This window comes from Ptychodera flava, chromosome 16, assembly GCF_041260155.1.
Source record: "Ptychodera flava strain L36383 chromosome 16, AS_Pfla_20210202, whole genome shotgun sequence".
Taxonomy (NCBI): domain Eukaryota; kingdom Metazoa; phylum Hemichordata; class Enteropneusta; family Ptychoderidae; genus Ptychodera; species Ptychodera flava.
The window spans coordinates 12056425-12076918 of NC_091943.1; the positions used below are offsets into that span (position 1 = coordinate 12056425).

The window sequence follows — 20494 nt, forward strand, 5'->3', positions numbered from 1 at the left end:
CACAACACAACGTGACTGGTTATAAATGGCACAGTAATTAATTTCTCAGTTTTCAATGAAGAAATCATCGGACTAGTAATTAAATTTATACAAATATTGTAAAACTGAGGAATAATAATGTACTGAGGAATAATAATGTACTAACTGAAATAAAAGCAAATGTTTTGCACAACTTGAATTTCGAAAGTGTATACATTGTGTTTACTTTGGTCGTCTTTGCTTAGCTTGTGTTACAACTGTATTGATAAGTCAATTATTGAGTACAAATGCGACTTCATAATAATGTGTATTTTCAGCAGGAACATTTCAAAAGAAGCGCCGTACTGATCTTTCTGTATGAACAAAACAAGATGCAGTAGAGTTTATTGTTTTGAGCCTTTGAGTGCCACAGTCAATTTTTGTCACCTTTATAAAATGTACCCCAGTCAAATTTTTCAGAATTTTGCCAATTTTTGATGAAAAAACTGTATCCAATGAAATGTGATGTCTGTTTGGTTCAAAAAAATTACAGAAAAATTCCTAAAAATTGGTAAAATGTTGCACTAAAATTTTAGAGGGAAAAATTACAGCACTCAGAGGGTTAATGAACTGTTTTGTATCAAAAGCATTAGCAATGCCAATGGTGATGATCGCAGTCTAATATGTAATGAATTACTCAGACCTTTAGCATGTTGATGGGTGGGTGATGAGGGTAAGCATATAAACACTGACAGTTTGTGTAGCTTAAACTGTGTAATCTAAAGGAAGTCAGCATAAAATAAGACTATATTTGCAAACAAATAAAATGCAAAAAAAGACTAGCCCTTCCCGAACCCCAATTTAAAACAATAGTAGAACCATATCATGGACCCTGGAGGGTGATTTGCTTTTGACTCCGCCAAACCGCTATGAGCAGAATTTTCAACTTTCCATAGCATAATGTCACCAAAATACATGACAAACCAACAAAATAGCACTCTTTATGTACAGAAATGCACTTGTAACAAAACTGATATGAATAACTGTTTGTCTACATAAGAACGTTTCACCAAAAGTTATTGTGTACTTTATGCATACCACTCTGACCTTGTGTCAAAAAGATGATGCAATTTAACTTCTGAAAATTTTTCTATATCAAAATTTGTATGTCTTGGAAAGGCATACTAAATAATTATCATAGTTTATATCCTACTTAATTAAGGTAATGTGTTTTACTATACATCTGTCTTTATACATGACTGGCTTTACTTAAATTTTCCTCTCAACTTTTTACCAAAATATCTGAATAACACTATTTTCCTGAAAATATACACGGTTAGAATGACCCTAGTGACAAAATGTCTTCTCTGAATTCTGATATGACATGGATCTAGATATACCAATGTAAATTGAGATCACCCATAATACAATAGGATTTGTACACACAAACACTGCAAGGAATTCAGTGTGTGTGCAGATATTAGCATAAGAAGTTTGGTAATTTGGAGAACCCATTTACTCTTATTGCACATTTTGAATGAACTAGAAAATAATAATTGTTTGCAGAAGAATATCGCAATTTTGTGAAAGTCTCGGATGCTTTTTGCAAGCAGTTGTACAGAATAACTTGGAACCAAAACAAGGAATCCAACTGCATCTGTTTTATCAACACAGTCGAAAGTAACTTTTTTCAGTGGATATGACAAAGGAACTGTACATGTTACTTCCTCACATGCACTGGCAACTCATGACGGTCATTCTAAGCTTTTAATAAGTGCAATATTTATAGCAATGCCAACCCTGATTATCAACGAAATTAACTCAAATTTCAACATTACTGAGTTTTTTAGAACATACCTTTTTCAAATATGATAATGTTGAGGCTACAGTGTAAAGAAATTCTGTTAAGCAGAAGAAAACTCAAATATCTGCCAATAAAAATCAGGGAGAATTGACAGTGCTTTTGATATTGTTCTGTGATCCCATGCAGATCTTGGCATTTTAGATGTACAGAGGTCAACTATAGAGGGCTCTCTTACATTCCAGTTGCATCATTGAGGTCCTATTCTGCCATCGACGGTGATATTTAGCAATCACTCAGTTGAGTTGTTGAGCTATGATGTCCATTTAGAGGTCATTGTTATCAATCCTAGAATATTGCGATTGCTCCTCAGGTTGACCGTGGGGTTGAGGTTGGCTGTTATTTCTTGCTGCACCTCCCCTGTGAAAAGATCAAAATGAAAACACTATATATAGCACACTACAGGAGTCGTAAGTAAAGTATCGTCTACTTCTCATAGGAGTTACTTAGAATATCTTTGAATTTGTAAAGTTACACATATATACAGCTGATGCTGTGAAATTATATAGCTGTAATTCTGTAATGAGGTGAACTTTCATTGATTCATAGAATACCATTGTGTGGAGGAAAGTCTGATTCTTGCAAATGTGTGATCCTACATGCAACCTAGACTGAAAGATCTGTCAATTGAGGAAGCTCCCTACGCTCCCCTCAGAGGGGGGGGGGAGTGTAGAGAGCGCCCTCAAACGATGGATCTTCAAGTCTACATGCAACCGTACAATGTAAATGGTGCCACTTGAAAACATTGAAACACATGAACAATCACATAGATGAAAATGTTTCATCGCTTATGGAAAGGACACGAGCTTACGCGATAGAATTTAACATCGTACATGGAGCCTTTTACAGATGAAAAAAGGGAATATTTTCTGTGGATGTTGCTATTTTCTTCAATTTTGACTCTCTTGCGATACTGGAAGGATGAATTTTATTCTCTATTAATAGAGGTTGACATTGAGAGGGTCACCTGGTGGGATGGTGACTGGTGTCCATATTCCATATTGTGCAATAACTATCAGCAAACATGGTGACAAGCATCAAATGAGCATGATCATGGAGAAAAAGTAATACATAAAATGAATGGAGACTTATATGTACATGGATGTGAATGTGATCACGGCTCCTCGGCAGGCTGTCCTGAGCCGTCCATCAAAGTCCTGGTTTCCATGGCGAGCTGATCCTGTCGCTTTTGGACGTGAGCAATCTTCACGGCGTCACCTCTACAGAGAGGAGTTACAAGATGATATGATAACACAGACAATGAATGCTGCAAAGTGTTAGACCTATACACAAATCAATATACCGGTACTTATCACCCCATTAATTCTAAATCTGGCAATATTTCTGAACATTGATATTTGCTTTTATCAACTCCAATATCATTCTTGTTTAGTTTTTCAATCCAATTTAAGGTAAAGTGCGACGAATTCAGACGCGCACACGCTTTAGAACGTTTCTGCGCAGATTTAACTCCAGCCTGCTGCAAATGGGTTATTTTGTAGCGCATGTATTTAACATCACCTGTCATTGTTGAAATTGCGCTTTTACCTAATTTTTTGACCCAGTCTCTTAGAAATACATGTGACCTATAACCTTGTCATGTTTTGACCTCCTAGTAAGCTGGTTTTTATTCAATATGAGCGCAAAATTAACATTTCTCTCCAATTTACATGGCACATATTACCCATTCACCTGGAGATATTGTAAAAAGTAGCGTGGTGACACCCTTTTATTAAAAGTGTAAACTAAATGGTATTATGTCAGGATTTTATTCGCCAAGTTTGGTCAAAATGACACCATTCAACGCGATAGGAAGAAAATTTGAAAATTATGTAGACTGTAGTGATATAATTTCGATATCGGCATTTTGTAATCGGTACTTATGTTAAAATTTCTTTACAAACATCATGAAAACTATACATTCGATAGATATGGATCTTAAGTTTTGGTATTTAGTAAAATTAACTCATTTGCTAAGCGTTTTATAATTGCTTTCTTTAGTTTATGTGAATTATATCATTTTTATTTATTTCTAACAACGCCATTTTAACATTTGTTTCCATGGAAATGAGTGTGGTGACCCCCATTTTTATTTCATATTTGCACTTGCACAACTTCCAAGAATATTTGTGCAAAGTTTAAAGAAAATGACACCACAACCTAATTTTGACGTAATTCGTAGTACTTCACCTTAACCCCATGCATCAACTCATATCAAAGTTGAGCAAGAGTCTTCTTTTTACTGAATTTCTGATTTCCATCATGAGATGGCCAATTTCCTGTTTTAAATGATTTGTGTGAAGTGATTATGAGATTATATCGGGTGTAATTGTTGAACAATACTTCATGAGCTGAAGACAAAACAACACAAGATAATCAGTTTGGTACAGTGATAACAAACATAAAAATCTAGAAATCTTGGAAGGAAAGCAAATAAATGATTAGGGGATCTAAATAACCTGGTCATGGTATAAAAAAAATTATTGCCTAAAGCGAAAACACCATCATACCTGTTGTGTCCTATATTTGCACATTTATAGAACAAGAATTCAGTGATTCATACTTCAAAATATGTTCATAATCCCCATTGATAATCAGTACAGTGGCATTCTAGTGCTGTTCTTTTACTGTTCAAACAACTCATGCCAGTGAAAAAAGTGTTTAACCTCTACTCTAGCAATGGGACAAGCTGTTACAGAAAATTCAACCCAACAACAATAACTGTAAACAATTCTTGCATTGAAATGTGGAACACACAGTAATGGAAAGGAGGGACACTCACTTTTTCCCCACAGCCATGAGACCGTACAGTACTCCTGTAATAAACACAGCACCACATCCGAGGAAAGTTGATAATGATGCGCAGAGGGCAACTGGAATAATGGCTAGTCTGAAAAAGGAAAGAAATACATAATCATAAAAATGTTCATCTAAAAACCACTTGGTAAGTACAAAACAGATGTTACACTTCTAACTGCATTCTCATATACCACATATTACGGGATTACATAGACATACATGTATATAGTAATAAACACAGATGCAGACATATGTACAGACAATTATGTCTCAATAAAATAAACACATTTCAGCAAAATTTGTCTTGATTTAATGTTTACGTGAGTGGTGTGATCTCATAATAGCCGTGTGATTGCTTGGCGAGCACAAACCTACACTCAGTTAAAGTCCCTCGATCATGTAAATTGGCCAAAACCATATCCGGGACGTAGATAACAAGTCATCGTTGATGACACAGTCCCCACTTGTTAATAATGGGTACTTTGATTACATTTCCTCAGAGAGGATAGAGTCCTCTTCATTAATTAGGTCTGTGATAAAAATACTTTGATACAGATGGCGCTCAATGGCCAAGAATGAGTTCCATGGTGATGAAAACATAAAACCAATGTAGGCCACCATCCTAAAGTTCATAAAATGAGTCAACTAGGAATTAATCAACAGGATGTTGCAAGACATTTTTGCATACAATTCTAACACTTAACAGATTATCACTGGTACCATATTTCATAAAGTTTGATGCAGTATTTACAACACTATGAGATCAACATCTGTATCAAGTTTCATCACATTTGACGTTGTATTAATTTGTGGCTATATCACCCTAATTAGGAAAGTTCATTACTTATGCAATTACAAATTAGATAAAATGACACTGATAAATGTCTTTTTCAATGTTAAAGCAATGTGAGCTTTACATCGGTTAACATCTGTATAAAGTTTCATGAATTTGATGCAGTACATATTTCTTGACATATCAGCCTACTTATGAAACTTCAATAATTGACATGTTACTGCTACATGACGTGAAACAAATTGACGAGCATATGTATGAAATAGGTCAATGTCAACTTTGAATGATACTGGTGGAAATATGTCTGAGTTATGGCTCTGTACATGAAAACATCGTAATAAAATGGCTGCCTAGCGACCATATTGGATCGTATCACATAAAAAAATCGACGTACATATGTATGACATAGGTCAATGTCCTTGTACCAACTTTGAATAAAATCGGTTGAGATATGCCTGACTTATGCCTCTGTATATGAAAAAATCGTAACAAAATGGCCACACAGCAGCCATATTGGATCGTATCACAAAACAAATTGACGTGCATATATATGACATTGGTCAATGTCCTTGTACCAACTTTGAATAAAATCGGTTGAGATATGCCTGAGTTATGCCTCTGTATATGAAAACATCGTAATAAAATGGTCGCCTAGCGGCCATATTGGATTGTATCACAAAACAAATCGATGTGCATATCTATGAAATTGGTCAATGTCCTTGTACCAACGTTGAATAAAATCGGTTGAAACTTGTCTGAGTTGTGGCTCTGTACATGAAAAAATCGTAATAAAATGGCCGGCTGGCGACCATATTGGATCGTTTCACAAAACAAATTGACGTGCATATCTATGACATTGGTCAATGTCCTTGTACCAACTTTGAATAAAATTGGTTGAAACATGTCTGAGTTATGGCTCTGTACATGAAAAAATCGTAATAAAATGGCCGCCTGGCAGCCATATTGGATCGTATCACAAAAAAAATTGACGTGCATATCTATGACATTGGTCAATGTCCTTGTACCAACTTTGAATAAAATTGGTTGAAACATGTCTGAGTTATGGCTCTGTACATGAAAAAATCGTAATAAAATGGCCGCCTGGCGGCCATATTGGATCGTATCCCAAAACAAATCGACGTGCATCTGTATGACATATGAAGTAATCCTTGTACCAAGTTTGAATGAAATTGCTTCTTGCATCTCTGAGATATCTGTGTGAACGGACGGACGCACGCACGCACACACGCACGCACGCACGCACGCACGCACGGACGCACGCACGGACATGACCAAACCTATAAGTCCCCCCGGACAGTGTCCGTGGGGACTAAAAACATATAATATAGATAATGACTAAGTAAGTAGAAAATTTTCATTTAAACATCAAAAAAAATACCGCAATTATACGGTGTCGCTCAAATTTGATCAGAATTGGTACATACCAAAGATCACCAATAAGTGTTATTTCTATCTGTTCAGTGCAGGAAAATTATACATTGATGTTATGACAATTTCTGCACAGTACACCAGAAAAACAACAAGAAATATTTAAACCAGAAAAACAAGAATGACAAAAGTAAATAAGGTCTGAAACTTTAGGTACTGAAGGTCAACTTTAGCAACATGCATAGCAGAGAATCTTTCAACCATGGATGTACAAAAATAGAACATCCATGGTTTCAGCAGATCTGTTAATATGTCACAGTTCATAAATAATGACAGGAAATGACCAATTAGCTGTTTCAGTTACTGCTACCACTCCCAAACATAATAGGTACCCTGCATACAAATAGGTTAAAGGTCAAAATCCTCTTATTCAGATGTGTGGGCTGATTCAGTTTACTGCCACCACTCCTGCACAATTGCAGTATTTCCCTTTTTCTTACCTCATTTGCACATTTTTGACACTGATGTGTTCATTTGAACAAATTCATATCTCAACCCCTACATCTACCTGTACACCAAATACTGAGACGGTAGCTTTGGCGGTATGGGAGCCTTTGTGTGTGACGGACATACATCCGCACATACATACCCACAAATATACAGACATACAGACGCCACTCAGACTCATCATATAAGCTCTTTTTGGTATTTATATATAAAACCAAATATGAGCTAACAATAAAAGCTAAAGTGATTAGTGGGCTAGACCAACACAGGCATAAAAATTCCCAAAGCATAGTAATTTGACAACTCGTGATCAATCTTGTCATCACTATTAACAAGTGTTCTTCCCAGAATTTCATGGTAGTGTGGTGGCTAATTTACATAACAATAAATGTAATTGTTATGGTAATCCGTTTATATTGTTTACCAAAAATTGAAGAGTGGCGGACACCACTCTATAATTGCTCTAGGGAGAACACTGCTAAGAATAGTTTGTCAGATATTAAACTCATATGGACAATAACATGACATGGTTATTAGTCCCTGCGTGCTAAACAGTGCAGGGCTGAATATACTCACACAAAATACGAGGCTGCTTTTTGCCAGTAAGGTCGCAGGTCAACCCATTTTGTTATTCTATCTACCAAATCTAACCATTGGCAACAAATTGGTGCTTCTAGGACTACCACAATAAAACCAAGCACCCTGTAAAATTTAAAAAAAAAGATAAAATTAGTGCCTGCAATAGATACACTGTTTATGAGTGTGCTCAGAGAGTGTATTGTATAGCACCATTGTAGCATTCTACTGGACTCTCCCTCATGTACTAATAGGCTTATATAAATTGTATGGGGAGATTGCTTTATTGTGTATTTAATATTTGAGTGTGGTCCAACCATTGCAAAGTGCAGCTCTTCTATTCTTGTTGCCATTTACAAAACTATTGTGTTATGATTATTATTTGAAGTTAAAGCATTGCACAAGAGATAAAATAGAGGTACTTACATCATTAGAATACCAGCAACTAAACACAGCGGTGTGAAAGTAATGCACCTCCATAACCCAAATATCATACACACTGTGAGTTGAATGAAAGAGAGATATTGTTAAGTTGATGATGTGGTTATAATGGGTATATTACATCAGTGTGTTCAATGTCACCAGTGTTTGGAAGTCATTTTTCCAGAGTTCTTCCTTGAAAAATCAAGAGATATTTCAAGTTCTATGTGTACAATAGACTATAAGGTTCAGTTGTGTATGGGTCTCCACAAACTCCAACACTATAGTAGGGGTTGGAGGTGGCATGACACATACACAACTGAATCTTTCACTCTGTGTGGGTTTGTTTTGCAGGATGAAATATGCCATGGCCATATGTCTAGTTTGTTTCTAATTTTTGTTGTCTATTATTTCCACATTTTAATACGTTTGCAAAAAAGAGTTTCCATGCAGAATTCTGCGTACTGAGTAACAAAGACACACTTTTCAGATTGACTGAAGTACACCATTCTGACTTCCCTTTGATGAACATTTTTTGATTAGAAGTTTTTTCCATACACTTCTCAATTCTCCATTCTCCATGTTGATGAAGTGACAAGATGTTACTTACAGAATATATGTAGCTGGACGTTAAACAATGTCATCTGGTATTGTACCACTTTAAAACTGATAAATTTGTTTGAGCTTTTTTATAATTTTGCATGGAAGATATTTTATCAGATGTAAATATGAAATGTCCCATCACTTCAATGTTTCTTTTTAGTTTCTACAAAAGGTCGTATTTGCTATTATACTATTTTGTGTGCCCAGTAGACAATATCTCTCTCACTCTCACACACACACACACACACACACACATTGATGTGTGGTCAGTGGGACAGGTGGCAGCCCATTGAAAGAATGAAAATCCTTGTCGCCTGGGATGGATTTGGTTTGAGCTTTGCTATGGTATGTGAGCAGGCACAAAATATAATACTGGTGGTGGGTAGTCATAGATGGTTAATCAAGCTTAATTATTGACCGTCACGGATTTAAATAAAAATCACGCTAGACTGAGTCACGGAGTCTAGTTCATGCGATTGTCTTGATTGTTTTGGCATGGTTTTACGTTTATCTAAAATTTGTTTTCCAAGTTTTTGGATAGGGTTTATCACATCACTTACAAACGCCTGCAACTGCACCAACTGCTCGTACCAGTATGCGAAACCACCACGACACCTCTGGGTCGGACTGCACTTGTGGATTAGGTGTTGAGTTGATATTGACAGCGACAGCTTTGTCGTCGGGTCCTGGAGAACTTTGATTGAAATCTCCGGCGCCTCTGGAATCCATTTTTGACGGTCACCTATCTAAATTGTCAATTGTCATGAATAGTTTCCCTGTAGCACAACAATTCAGTGAAAGTGTCCCGCTCACTTCTACTACAGCAACATTAGTAGCTTTCCATTCATGTCGACGTGTAAAGCCTCTATCTCATCGATGCACTTTGACCTCTTCCGACTCAATTTCCGACGATGCTGAAGTTAGACTCGGTTTCGGATTCGGTTTCGGATTCAGTTTCGGATTCGGTTTCGGATTCGAGTGACTGAAAGAAATTTTATATTTTCAGCCGATTTTGTTAAAATGTGGATTACTTTATTTCACTTGGAATTTATTTTCTTTACTTTCCCTGGACCTTTTTTCAGCTAAAATCAAATCAAATCAGACTAGACAAAGTGAAAATATATCACAGTGAAACAATGAAAATCTATTCTTAGCTGAAATAAATTTCTGTCTGTTCTGTGCTGTTTTGTGTCTATGTTTATACAACTATTGTCTTACGAATTCTGACCTAGTGTTATTGGATTATGGATTGGTATGATTGCAATTATTTTACAGTGAAAATAAAATGGTCCATAGTACTTCGGTATGTTGCAAAGATAAATACTTGTCGTCAAGAACAAGTTTTTAACGGGTTGCCTGTCGGCATAAATTGTGTGCATCTATTTACAAAATAAAATAAAATGGTTAAAAAAATAGAAATTACAGAAAGCTTCAAAGCACTTTATAATTCGAAATTGAAAGTAAGTGGAGGAAAACAACACTTACAAAAACATTTATACTTTAATTTGTTTATTTGTCACAATGTGTGTCACATGGTGTAATGCTAATGTGTTGTATTACTTTGATGTTTTGGTTGATGTTGATCAACATGTACTATACTAAACTCCCGGACTAAACTATCAGTTAATATGTTGTGTAATAAAGATTGCATTGAATGCATTCTTTGAATTGTGCGTAGTACTATTAGCGTACACGTATACTGTCACCTGTTCCAATTTTGCCACAGTTACAATGGAAAGAGAAAATCTAACCAATCACAGATTTTAAGCGGGTGGCCGCTTTTTAAAAACAGCGCCCTCACATGGGCATTTTGAATACCAAGGAACGCCCCTTTGACCATATATGGGCATATTTAGATTACAGGTGACTGTATGTCTTTAAATAGTCCTAACTGCATAATGCTAATAATTGAGGTGGACACTTTTGACTTGTGTAGTCATGCACATGCACCATAGTTTCTTGCTCTAGTGCCGAAAGTGTTTAGTAATTTTGAACTGTAAGCTTAGAAGTTATGGTTATGTGTGAAATATTTATGTCATGAAATACATGCTACAATTTATGCTGTGAAATATATATTACATATGCCGACCGGTAATCCATTAAAAACTTGTTATTGATGACAAGTATTTATCTTTGCATACGGAAGTACTATGGTCCATTTATTTTCACTGGAATTTATTTCAGCTGAAAATATTTTCATTGTTTCACTGTTATCTTATTTTCATTTTGTCTAGTCTGATTTTATTTTATTTTAGCTGAAAAAAGGTCCAGCGAAAGTAACGAAAATAAATTCCAAGTGAAAAATAAAGTATTCCACATTTTAACGAAATCGGCTGAAAATATAAAATTTCTTTCAGTCACTCGAATCCGAAACCGAATCCGAAACTGAATCCGAAAACCGAATCCGAAACCGAGTCTAGTTTCAGCGTCGTCAATTTCCGACTATGTTTTATCATAGAGGGCGCTAATAATCCAGACAGTCTCTGCCCGTTCATTAATCCAAAATTCTCTCTCTCTCTCTCTCTCTCTCTCTCTCTCCATATACAGAATTTGGGCTATAAAGACTTTTTGACTGATGCATCCGGAGAGAAGGGGTTAACAGGCGGTGTATATAGCTTACTGGCCATATCAAAATGCTTATCCTTCCTCCATTTCCCTCTGCACGGATCCAACTCTAGTAGACTATAGAAACCAACGGAGCAGGGTTCAAACTACTATGGCGATTACGGTTTAAATTTAAGTTGAATTCGCCCCGGGGACACGTAGTCGGACTCTGGTCCACCGCTTGTAGGCGCTCAGTTTGAAGCTCTTGGAGGAAATGAAGTTTCTGCACGGTCTCGGTTTTTTCAGTCTGAAAAATCAAAATTAATTTTTCTCAATGTCAGATATCGGTATTACATGTCAGGTAATTTGTTTCTCTACTATCTAATACCAAAATTGCAAGGTGACCCTAGACTTGGTTCAAGTCTGTGATTTGTGAATGTTTGAGTGGAGTGAACGCAATGATTTGTATTTTGCTTTCATGTGAAACGCGCGCGTGAGTGGACGCGATGAGTAGGGTGAACGCGATGAGTGGAGTGAACGCTATACAGCGGAGTTTCACCCGGAATCACAGAATCCGGCAGAAACTAACTCACTACTGCGCAGACTCAAACGTGACGCATTCAATCGCTGGGAAAACCTGGCGTGAGCTGCCAAATTCCGGATAGGTTTGTACGAAATAGGAGAGACACAAGAGAAACTATTATAAATGATTTATTTTTTTAAAATTCACCGACTTGAACCAAGTCTAAGGTGACCCTTAAGTTTCATTCTTCCATGGACTGATGGAACTAATGAGATTAAAGAGAAGGCAAATTGATTCAACCGATTTAGAACTTAATTGAATGCAAAGGTTTGAAAGGTGTGAATTAGAAAGTTGAGCTAAATGTACCATGAACTGTTGATATTCAAAAATACGTCCCCTTTACAGAATGTTTGATGAAAGAGAGTGTTCATATCATACATTAGGTATGCCGACAAATTGACAGAGCAGCTAATGAACATGAAGACGAAGTCATTTTTAATTTTAACAGCTATGTAAATCATATATATATATATATATATATATATATATATATATATATATATATATATATATATATATATATATATATATATATACGCGGTTCTCGACAAGGTTGAAAATGGCTGCAATAATTGTAGCCTTAGTTGGCCGTTGGGCTTTGGCCTCTGTCGTGCGGCTCCGATCGCGCCTTGCCCAACAAAGGTTTGGGCAAGGCGCAAACCGCCTGACAGAAGCCCAAGCCCACGGCAAACCAAGGCTACAATTATTGCAAGGCGCGAGCCTAACGACAGAAGCCCAAACCCCACGGCAAACCAAGGCTACAATTATTGCAGCTAGGTTGACAAGATATGAACTAAAAATGCTCACGTGTTTCTTTATATACTGCAGTCGTGTGTAAATTAAAACTTTTACGACATGTTTGCAACTTCATTGAACGTGGATGATCAACATCATGAACAATATTCACCGCAGATTAATTCTAAAGGTCATTAAGTATACAAATATGTAATTAGCTGAAATAAAAATACTAAATGTCTTTGACTGATGTGATTGTATCACCACTTCATATCGCAAGTGTAATTACCTCAGGTCAATCCTTCAAGCTATATATGCCAAACTGTGAAAGCTCATTAGATATGCAAATTATAAATTAGCTGATATGAAAATGCGAAATGACTTTCAATATTGTTTGAAACTGGTATCATCAATGTACATAGCATGCTTTGCCAACTTTTATCAAGTACATCCCTGTATATATCCCTAATTAGGAAAGTTCATTAAATATGCAAATTAGGAATTTTCTGAAGTAAAAATGCTTAATGACACTCAATAATGTTGTATCATAGTATCTTTAATGTACATAGCAAGTTTTGTCAACTTTGGTTTAGTCAATTCAGATATCCCTAATTAGGAAAATTCATTAAATATGCAAGTTAGGAATTGACTGAAGTAAAAGTGCTTAATGACTTTCAAGAATGTTGTATCATAGTGTAACGTGGCTTGTTTGTGATGCGGGCAGTTATAGTCGGCTTTGATACTTACACGCCGGGGTATAATGTCTGTTCCGTGGCCTAAAACGACACCAACCCTCTTCAGTTTGTAATTGCGTCGTTCTGTTTGAGCTGCATCATTCTATTTTGATCTGCACTCTTCAGTTTGTAATTGCGTCGCTCTGTTTGAACTGCATTGTTCTGTTTGATCGTCGCTCTTCAGTTTGTTTTGATGTAATACAGGGAAAGCAACTCTACACATTGGTCATATCAGTTGTTTGCGTTTTCTGTATGATATATATTGTGTATATTGTGAGTGTGTATCATGTTTAGTTTTGTTTTATGTAAAGTGTTGATTAGCCATGGCGAAAGTAATAAAGGGAAAGCAACTCCACACATCGTTCATACCTGAATTGTTTGCGTTTTGTGTATGATTTTGTGTATGTGTATATCAATATCTCAACTTATGTACTTGGATGACAGGAACAGAAAATGATGACCAATGAAAACGTATTCTTATTGCATTTTGATCAAAATGTATCAATCACAAACTCCTCTCTACTACAGAAAGCCCATGGTCTTTTTAGCCCTGCTGAGAAGGTGGTGGTCATTGCCACGACGACAATCAAAATTGGCATGTAGCTCTGAGAATGAAACGGGTTGCCAATACAATGGTTGGTCACCAAACGTTATAGTGTCACTGTCGTCAATTATACTAGTTTCTTTTGGGTAATAAAGGTGTGCTCGTATTCACATCAAAATGACGAACAAATTCACTTCAAAGGCAGCATCTTGAAAAATAGTTTTTTCTTTTTGTCCATGAAAAAAAAAACTAAACTAAAATAGCATTGGCTACCAACCATTGTCACTGGGCTACCCACCTCAGAAAATGGTAGCCCAAGTGGACTACCGGGGAAAAAAAGTTAAAGTGCCTGCGTAAAAAAGTCTAATTCGAAGCTGCGTATTATGCTCAAAACAAACTGAAGAGCGCTAGAGTCAAACAGAACGGCGCAAGTCAAAGAGAACGACGCAATTACAAACTGAAGAGCGCAGTTCAAAACAGAACTACGCAGGTCAAAACAGAACGACGCAGCTCTAACAGAACGACGTAATTACAACTGAAGAGTGCAGATCAAAACAGAACAACGCAGCTCAAACAGAACGACGCCATTACAAACTGAAGAGGGTTTGTGTCGTTTTCGGCCACGGTATGTCTGGGAGTAGAGACGGCTACAGGTACACAGAAATACTCTAAGTCGTAGTACTTTATTCAGCTTGGTAACACATAAGTTACACGGTAAAACTTCTATGACCTACACTAGTCGTCAGGGTCACGGTTGAACGTCGTCTCGGGGCGTCGCTGGTCAATGTCCCCAAACAAGGTCCACCCACGGAGGGAGCGTGTCACAAAGTTCTCCTAAATCGGCGTCTGGCGTTCTCCGTCTAACATGCTAAAATGCACAGTTTATATTGAGACAGAATCTGCAGAGTCATGGGTCTATAATTAATTAACTAAGAACAATCGGCAAAGTCAAATCGCTTTTGGTTAAGTACAATGTCAAACAGGGGTAAAGGTCGTCCAGGCATTGATAATGACTTCAGGAGTTGAGACAATAAAACGTCACGAAAACGAACACGGGAGATATTAAACGTGCAGGGTTACTGTAGGTCGTTACAATTAAATTCACAGTTAAATTCTAAGCAATTGTCGGGCTATGTCACAATAGTATCTTCATTATATGTAGCAAGTTGCGTCAACTTTATCATGATCAATTCAGATATATATCCCTAATTAGGAAAGTTCATTAAATATGCAAATTAGGAATTGGCCGAAGTGTCATCCCTTAATACCTTTCACGGCTGATATATCTTGGTGTGATCATCATTTTTAGCAAATCTCAGCACGATGCTGAAGTTATTTTCGTATTCGTTTTCGTATTCGTTTTCGTATTCGTATTCGTATTCGTATTGGAGTCACTGACAAAATTTTTTATTTTTAGTCCGAATTTCGTACGTATTATATAAAAGTTCTGTCTTTACAGAACTTAAAGTGCTTTTTATATGGCAATATATCAATACTTCAATATTTGAGAATGTAAGTTGAAAAAGATCCAATTTTTTAGGCCCTAGATTGAAAGATATCGTTGCTATAATTAGAGGAGAGATTTTAAAAACAAACGGCCAGTACACAGGCACTCCTTAGCTGGGTAGTCTGTTGAATAGATCGATTTTCGGTTCGATCTATCGATCCCGTAGTCGATATGCGCGCCATTGTAACCAAAATACTCACTAGGTTACAGTGGCGGGCATACTGACCACGGGATCGATAGATCGGGCCGAAAATCGATCTATTTAGCAGACTACCAAGATATTAGCGCCTGTGGGCCAGTATAGTAGTCTTTGGAGGAAAGATTTTTTAAACAAACATCATTTTCGTATTCGTATTCGTATTCGTTTTCGTATTAACTTTATCACAACAACCAACTTACACATTCTGTTGACATCATTAGTATCGATAATGGAAATTTAGCTGACCCGCCCAATTTGACGAGTTGTAAACTTAAAAGGTAATTTTCTTGTTTTAAACTGATATCTCTGAGAAAGTGATCGTCATAACGACAGTGAATGCAGGGCTCAACGTTATCGCATGCCCCTAAGTCGATGACATGCTATATTTAGACTGCTGTCGCAAAGAAAATATCATCTCATATGATGTGGGAAAGCGTCATAAAAGAAAACGAGATGAATAAAATGGTATCATAGGCCTATTTCCCGATCGGTATATTTGTTTCCCTAATAAAGATTAAATTAATGTGTGAGCTGTTGTCAGAGTCTTTATTTCAGTACGGCCCATCTCTTTTTCTTTCGTTGCGTTTGCGTCAACTGTCATTGCCAGAACATGTTGATCATCTTGTGTTATGATAAGATACACCAGAATGCATGGAAATTAATTTGTATCGCGAAATATCGAGAAATACCTGTATTCTATGATAAATAGACTTCAGCTAGTCTAGTAGCTGTCGCAACTGGCTCGATCGGTTTCCGTCATTTGTTACTGTGCGATCCAGTTTTAGGCTAGTGTTACGCAGTTTGCCCCGCTCTACAACTCCGTTCTGCAGGTCACTCCGAAAACTTTCAGCAGTACTATTTTGGGGGACCAATTAAGCCGCTAGCCGTAGATAGCTCCTTTTTTCAACAAAAATCTGAATAGAAATGCAGCAACTATCAACTTTCGATAGATATTTTGTAGGCAAGAGAACAAAACTCAAACGTATATGCGCATTTAATCCTAGCTGTGATATCGCAGCGGTACTTGCGGCGTGTATCGAACTCGCTCGGGTCAATTGAGGTCATCGCCACAGTCCCATCCATGGTCTGTTCTCTACTACCTCCATGGTTCTACATAATTGCAGTCGCTACCCGGCAGATTTGCCATGATATTTCAACAAAGTTGCTTGCTATTTAGATCTAGCTGAAAACAAAACCTTTATGAAACAGGATAATCCAGTCCAAGCTTGATGAAATCGATGCTTTGATCTGCTTTCCAAAGGACGATTTCCGGAAATGGTCTAGCCGGTCACATGCCACTAACGCAAATATTCATTACGCACGTGAACGCATGAAATATGTTGCAGTTACTGGTTGCTTGTTTTCCCTTGTCAGCTATATTTTGATGACATTTTATGCTGGGATTATGATTGGTTCATTGAAATGATGTGACAGCACTAAAACTGCTTCTGATACTTGATTGGATTGTAGTAAAATTTATCATTAAATTCATGGGATATTTTGACAGATCATTCAAGATACATCAGCAGACACATTGGCAGCGCAGAGGAGAGAACGCGCTCAAACCTTTGAGTAACTCCGCTCAACGGCTATGCTTATTCAATGCGTATTTTTGGGTCGTGGCCTTTCAGGACAATGCTCCGTGAACACTGAGCGAATATATGTTGTATTTGATCACGTATACGGTATGGAGAAATGTCTTGAAAAAAATTCAGTCGCAATCTCATAAAATTTGGTCGCCTATGCGACTGAAAATGGTCGCTACTTTGAGCCCTGATTGAATGTAATACATGAATTGTCGGTCGGTCCGGTTTATGTATAATATTGCTCACATCTTATCTTTACTCTGAAAGATAAACTACCTATTGTCACTGATTTATGTTACTTTCTCCCCTGTAGCAGCACGTACAACTTAGTCGTAACTTGCAATTTTGTAATTTTTGCCTTATCGCACTCCCTGAGTTTTGTAAAGTATTGTATTGTATTGTTATTATAATTTATTTCAGGTCTACGTAGAGCCATATCAAAATCAAGTAAAATACTTGAAATACAAATTGTAAATGGATATGATCATTCTAAAGTGAGTCCAAAAGGATGACCGGATATAACAATTTTCACATTTTTTTATTCAGATGGTTGTCCTAGACAAGTCCCCCGTTCATCATAGCTTTCAACAGTCACCCGTTTTACAGCGCCTCACAAAAATCTGCCCTCCCCGCAAAACAATGGTACAGTCCAGGGCAGCTCCTTTGCATCCGCTCTCACGAGTCCCATTACTTGGCACTGACCACCTGATTTCGGGGTGCATCCAGCTGCCCGGTCAACAGACATTGGCAAGCGAAGATGCTGCCTTACCAGATCCCAACCGATTTTAAGTATTTTTTTTAAATAAAATGAAGTGAACAAAATTCTTTAAAATCTACAAATGCAAATTATGTAAATTTAACCAAATTTGGCAGATGAAATTACGAATCAAATTATCAGAATATTTGAACCTCAGTAAATATCGTATATTGCACGTTTCATACCTGAAACCTGGACTAAAAATAACAATTTCTGTCAGTGACTCCAATACGAATACGAATACGAATACGAAAACGAATACGAAACGAATACGAAAATAACTTCAGCATCGTTAGTGAATCTCATCAAATAGTGTGCAGTCGTCCTCACTGTATGTCCGTTTTTTCTAAAATCATTTATTATATGCAAATGAGCAAAATGTAAGCAAGCCACAGCCACCGAAAACTAATCAGTTCTTGCAATTTGTAAACTTAATCTATGTACCAGATTTGGCTCTGATCTGAAGAGCAGTTTTTGAGATATCGGGCCCACAGACAGACAGATAGACAGACAGACATCGCTGCGACATAAGCTCACGTGTGTGAACACGTGAGCGAAAAATGACTTGAATTCTCATCGACGCATCATTTCTCGATGGTCAAGGCCTTACTTGTCGTGTGGCCGAGAGTATAGGCCTAAAACAAGGTCAGCTTGATGTTTGACCTTTCGATCTGCCCAAATTGGCTATAGAAATATTTGAAATCTAGAAGTAGCTGTGAAGGAAACAGTGCACTGCTTTGATGTCCACAGTCGGACCGTACCCTTCCTATTATTTACTGTTTCAATAGAGACTGCCGATGCAGTACTGTGACCGCAGTACTATGCAATCAAGGTAGAACGCGCGTTGGGGATAGATATTCGGACTCTCAAATTTCTACTATTTTTTTCTGAACTACCGCTTGTTGGGGCTCATTTTAAAGCTCTGAAAGGAAAACTTTCACCGGCTTAATTTTTCGAAACTATACAATTTTATGTTTACCGATAAATGGATGGTGACCATTTTGAATTTAAATATTGCAAAATGTTGAGTAATTCTATCGCTAGTTTCAAACTGTGCACTGTGACCCCTGATTTCTATTGCTGATTTTGTAAGAGAATGGTTGAAAGTTTCATTTAGGAAAGTTTTAGCAAAATTTTAAAGTGGATCATTAGATATCCTTGAGGGGGGCTGGAAGATTTTCAAAAAAAAACAAAATTCCCAGCGAATGTCAATAAAAAAAGTCAGCCAGAGGGGACTTAGGGAAAAAAAGATGGCTCACCAGGGTGAAAGAAAATAAAATTCATCAAAAGTTACTTTCTGGAACACATTTTTTGAATTTCAGGGCGCTCTTCGGGCGCAATACACAATGGTTCTTTGGCCAAATGCATTTGGGGAGTGCTATATTTATATTTCAATGTCTTCCTCATACAGCTCGATCCCAAGGGTGTAATTGTGGTCAGTACATGAAGCAACTTTTGGCTTTTTAAACTTATATATAAAGGAAAGTGAGGGCAACTTCACACATCGTTTTCTACCATTGTTAATGATAAGATATATTGAATCGATCAATGTGGTTTTATGATAGGGAGAAACATGGCGAGATGCCGGTGAATCGATAGTGTTTTGACCCTGGTCATGTGATCTTGGACCCCTTTATGTTAGAGTGATTCGTCTTAAGAAAGCCATCATTATTTACGGCCTGGGGTCGGAGAAATATGAGGGGGGTAACTCAAAATATTGAAAACTTCAAAGGGGGTTTACTCAAAATGTAGAGAGGAAGAAAGGCGGTTACTAATTTTTTGTGCGAAATAAATTGAAACACCTCTCAGATTGCACCATTGCACACATCAATTTCTCAACATTTTCGATGCATGAGGGGGGTACACCCCCTCGTGCTCTCCCTCTTCATGGTGTTCTAACAGTTTTATTAGTAAAAGACAAATTGAAAAAAAAACCCTCTCAGATTGCACCAGCTCGCACACGTCAATTTCTCAAATTTTTCACACGATACAGGACAAAACTGAACTGTTGTGAATTCATCCTTTATTATCACAGGAACATATGTTTTAATTGACTCCAGTTTAATAACCATTTTGACAACTAACCATACCGTATTCAGGCTTTTTCACTAGAAGCTGGCAGCTGGAGAAATAACACAAGAAGCCTGTCACAGATTTTCCATTCCTGCATATTCATTGGTCTTCAATCTCTGGCAAACTGAGAACTGTTTTTCACAAAACGTATTGTCATTGTTTGGTTGTTGAATATTGTGACTCAAAAACTGATCATGCAAAAGATGTAATAAAAATATCAGTGTTCAATGTCATTTTCAAACAATTTTACCAAGTGAAAACATGGTGAGACAGCGGTGAAACACCTCTCAAATTGCACCATTATACACATCAATGTTCAATACGAG

At 37.0% G+C, this 20494-nt stretch overlaps 1 protein-coding gene across 2 annotated transcripts; it reads right to left on the reverse strand.

Moving 5' to 3' along the window:
- Positions 1-273: 273 nt before the first annotated feature.
- LOC139152837 (calcium channel flower homolog) lies at positions 274-9834 on the reverse strand. Of its 2 annotated transcripts, XM_070726190.1 has the most exons (6): positions 9467-9834; positions 8310-8382; positions 7884-8009; positions 4602-4709; positions 2918-3039; positions 274-2179 (listed from the first exon to the last, which is right to left on the reverse strand). In XM_070726190.1, exons 1-5 carry the CDS (start codon positions 9633-9635, stop codon positions 2934-2936), a joined length of 582 nt encoding a protein of 193 aa, XP_070582291.1. In that variant the 5' UTR covers positions 9636-9834; the 3' UTR covers positions 274-2179; positions 2918-2933. The 2 variants fall into 2 exon arrangements, with proteins under 2 accessions (XP_070582291.1, XP_070582292.1); XM_070726191.1 differs by lacking the exon at positions 2918-3039 and having other exon boundaries at positions 9467-9774.
- Positions 9835-20494: the final 10660 nt, after the last annotated feature.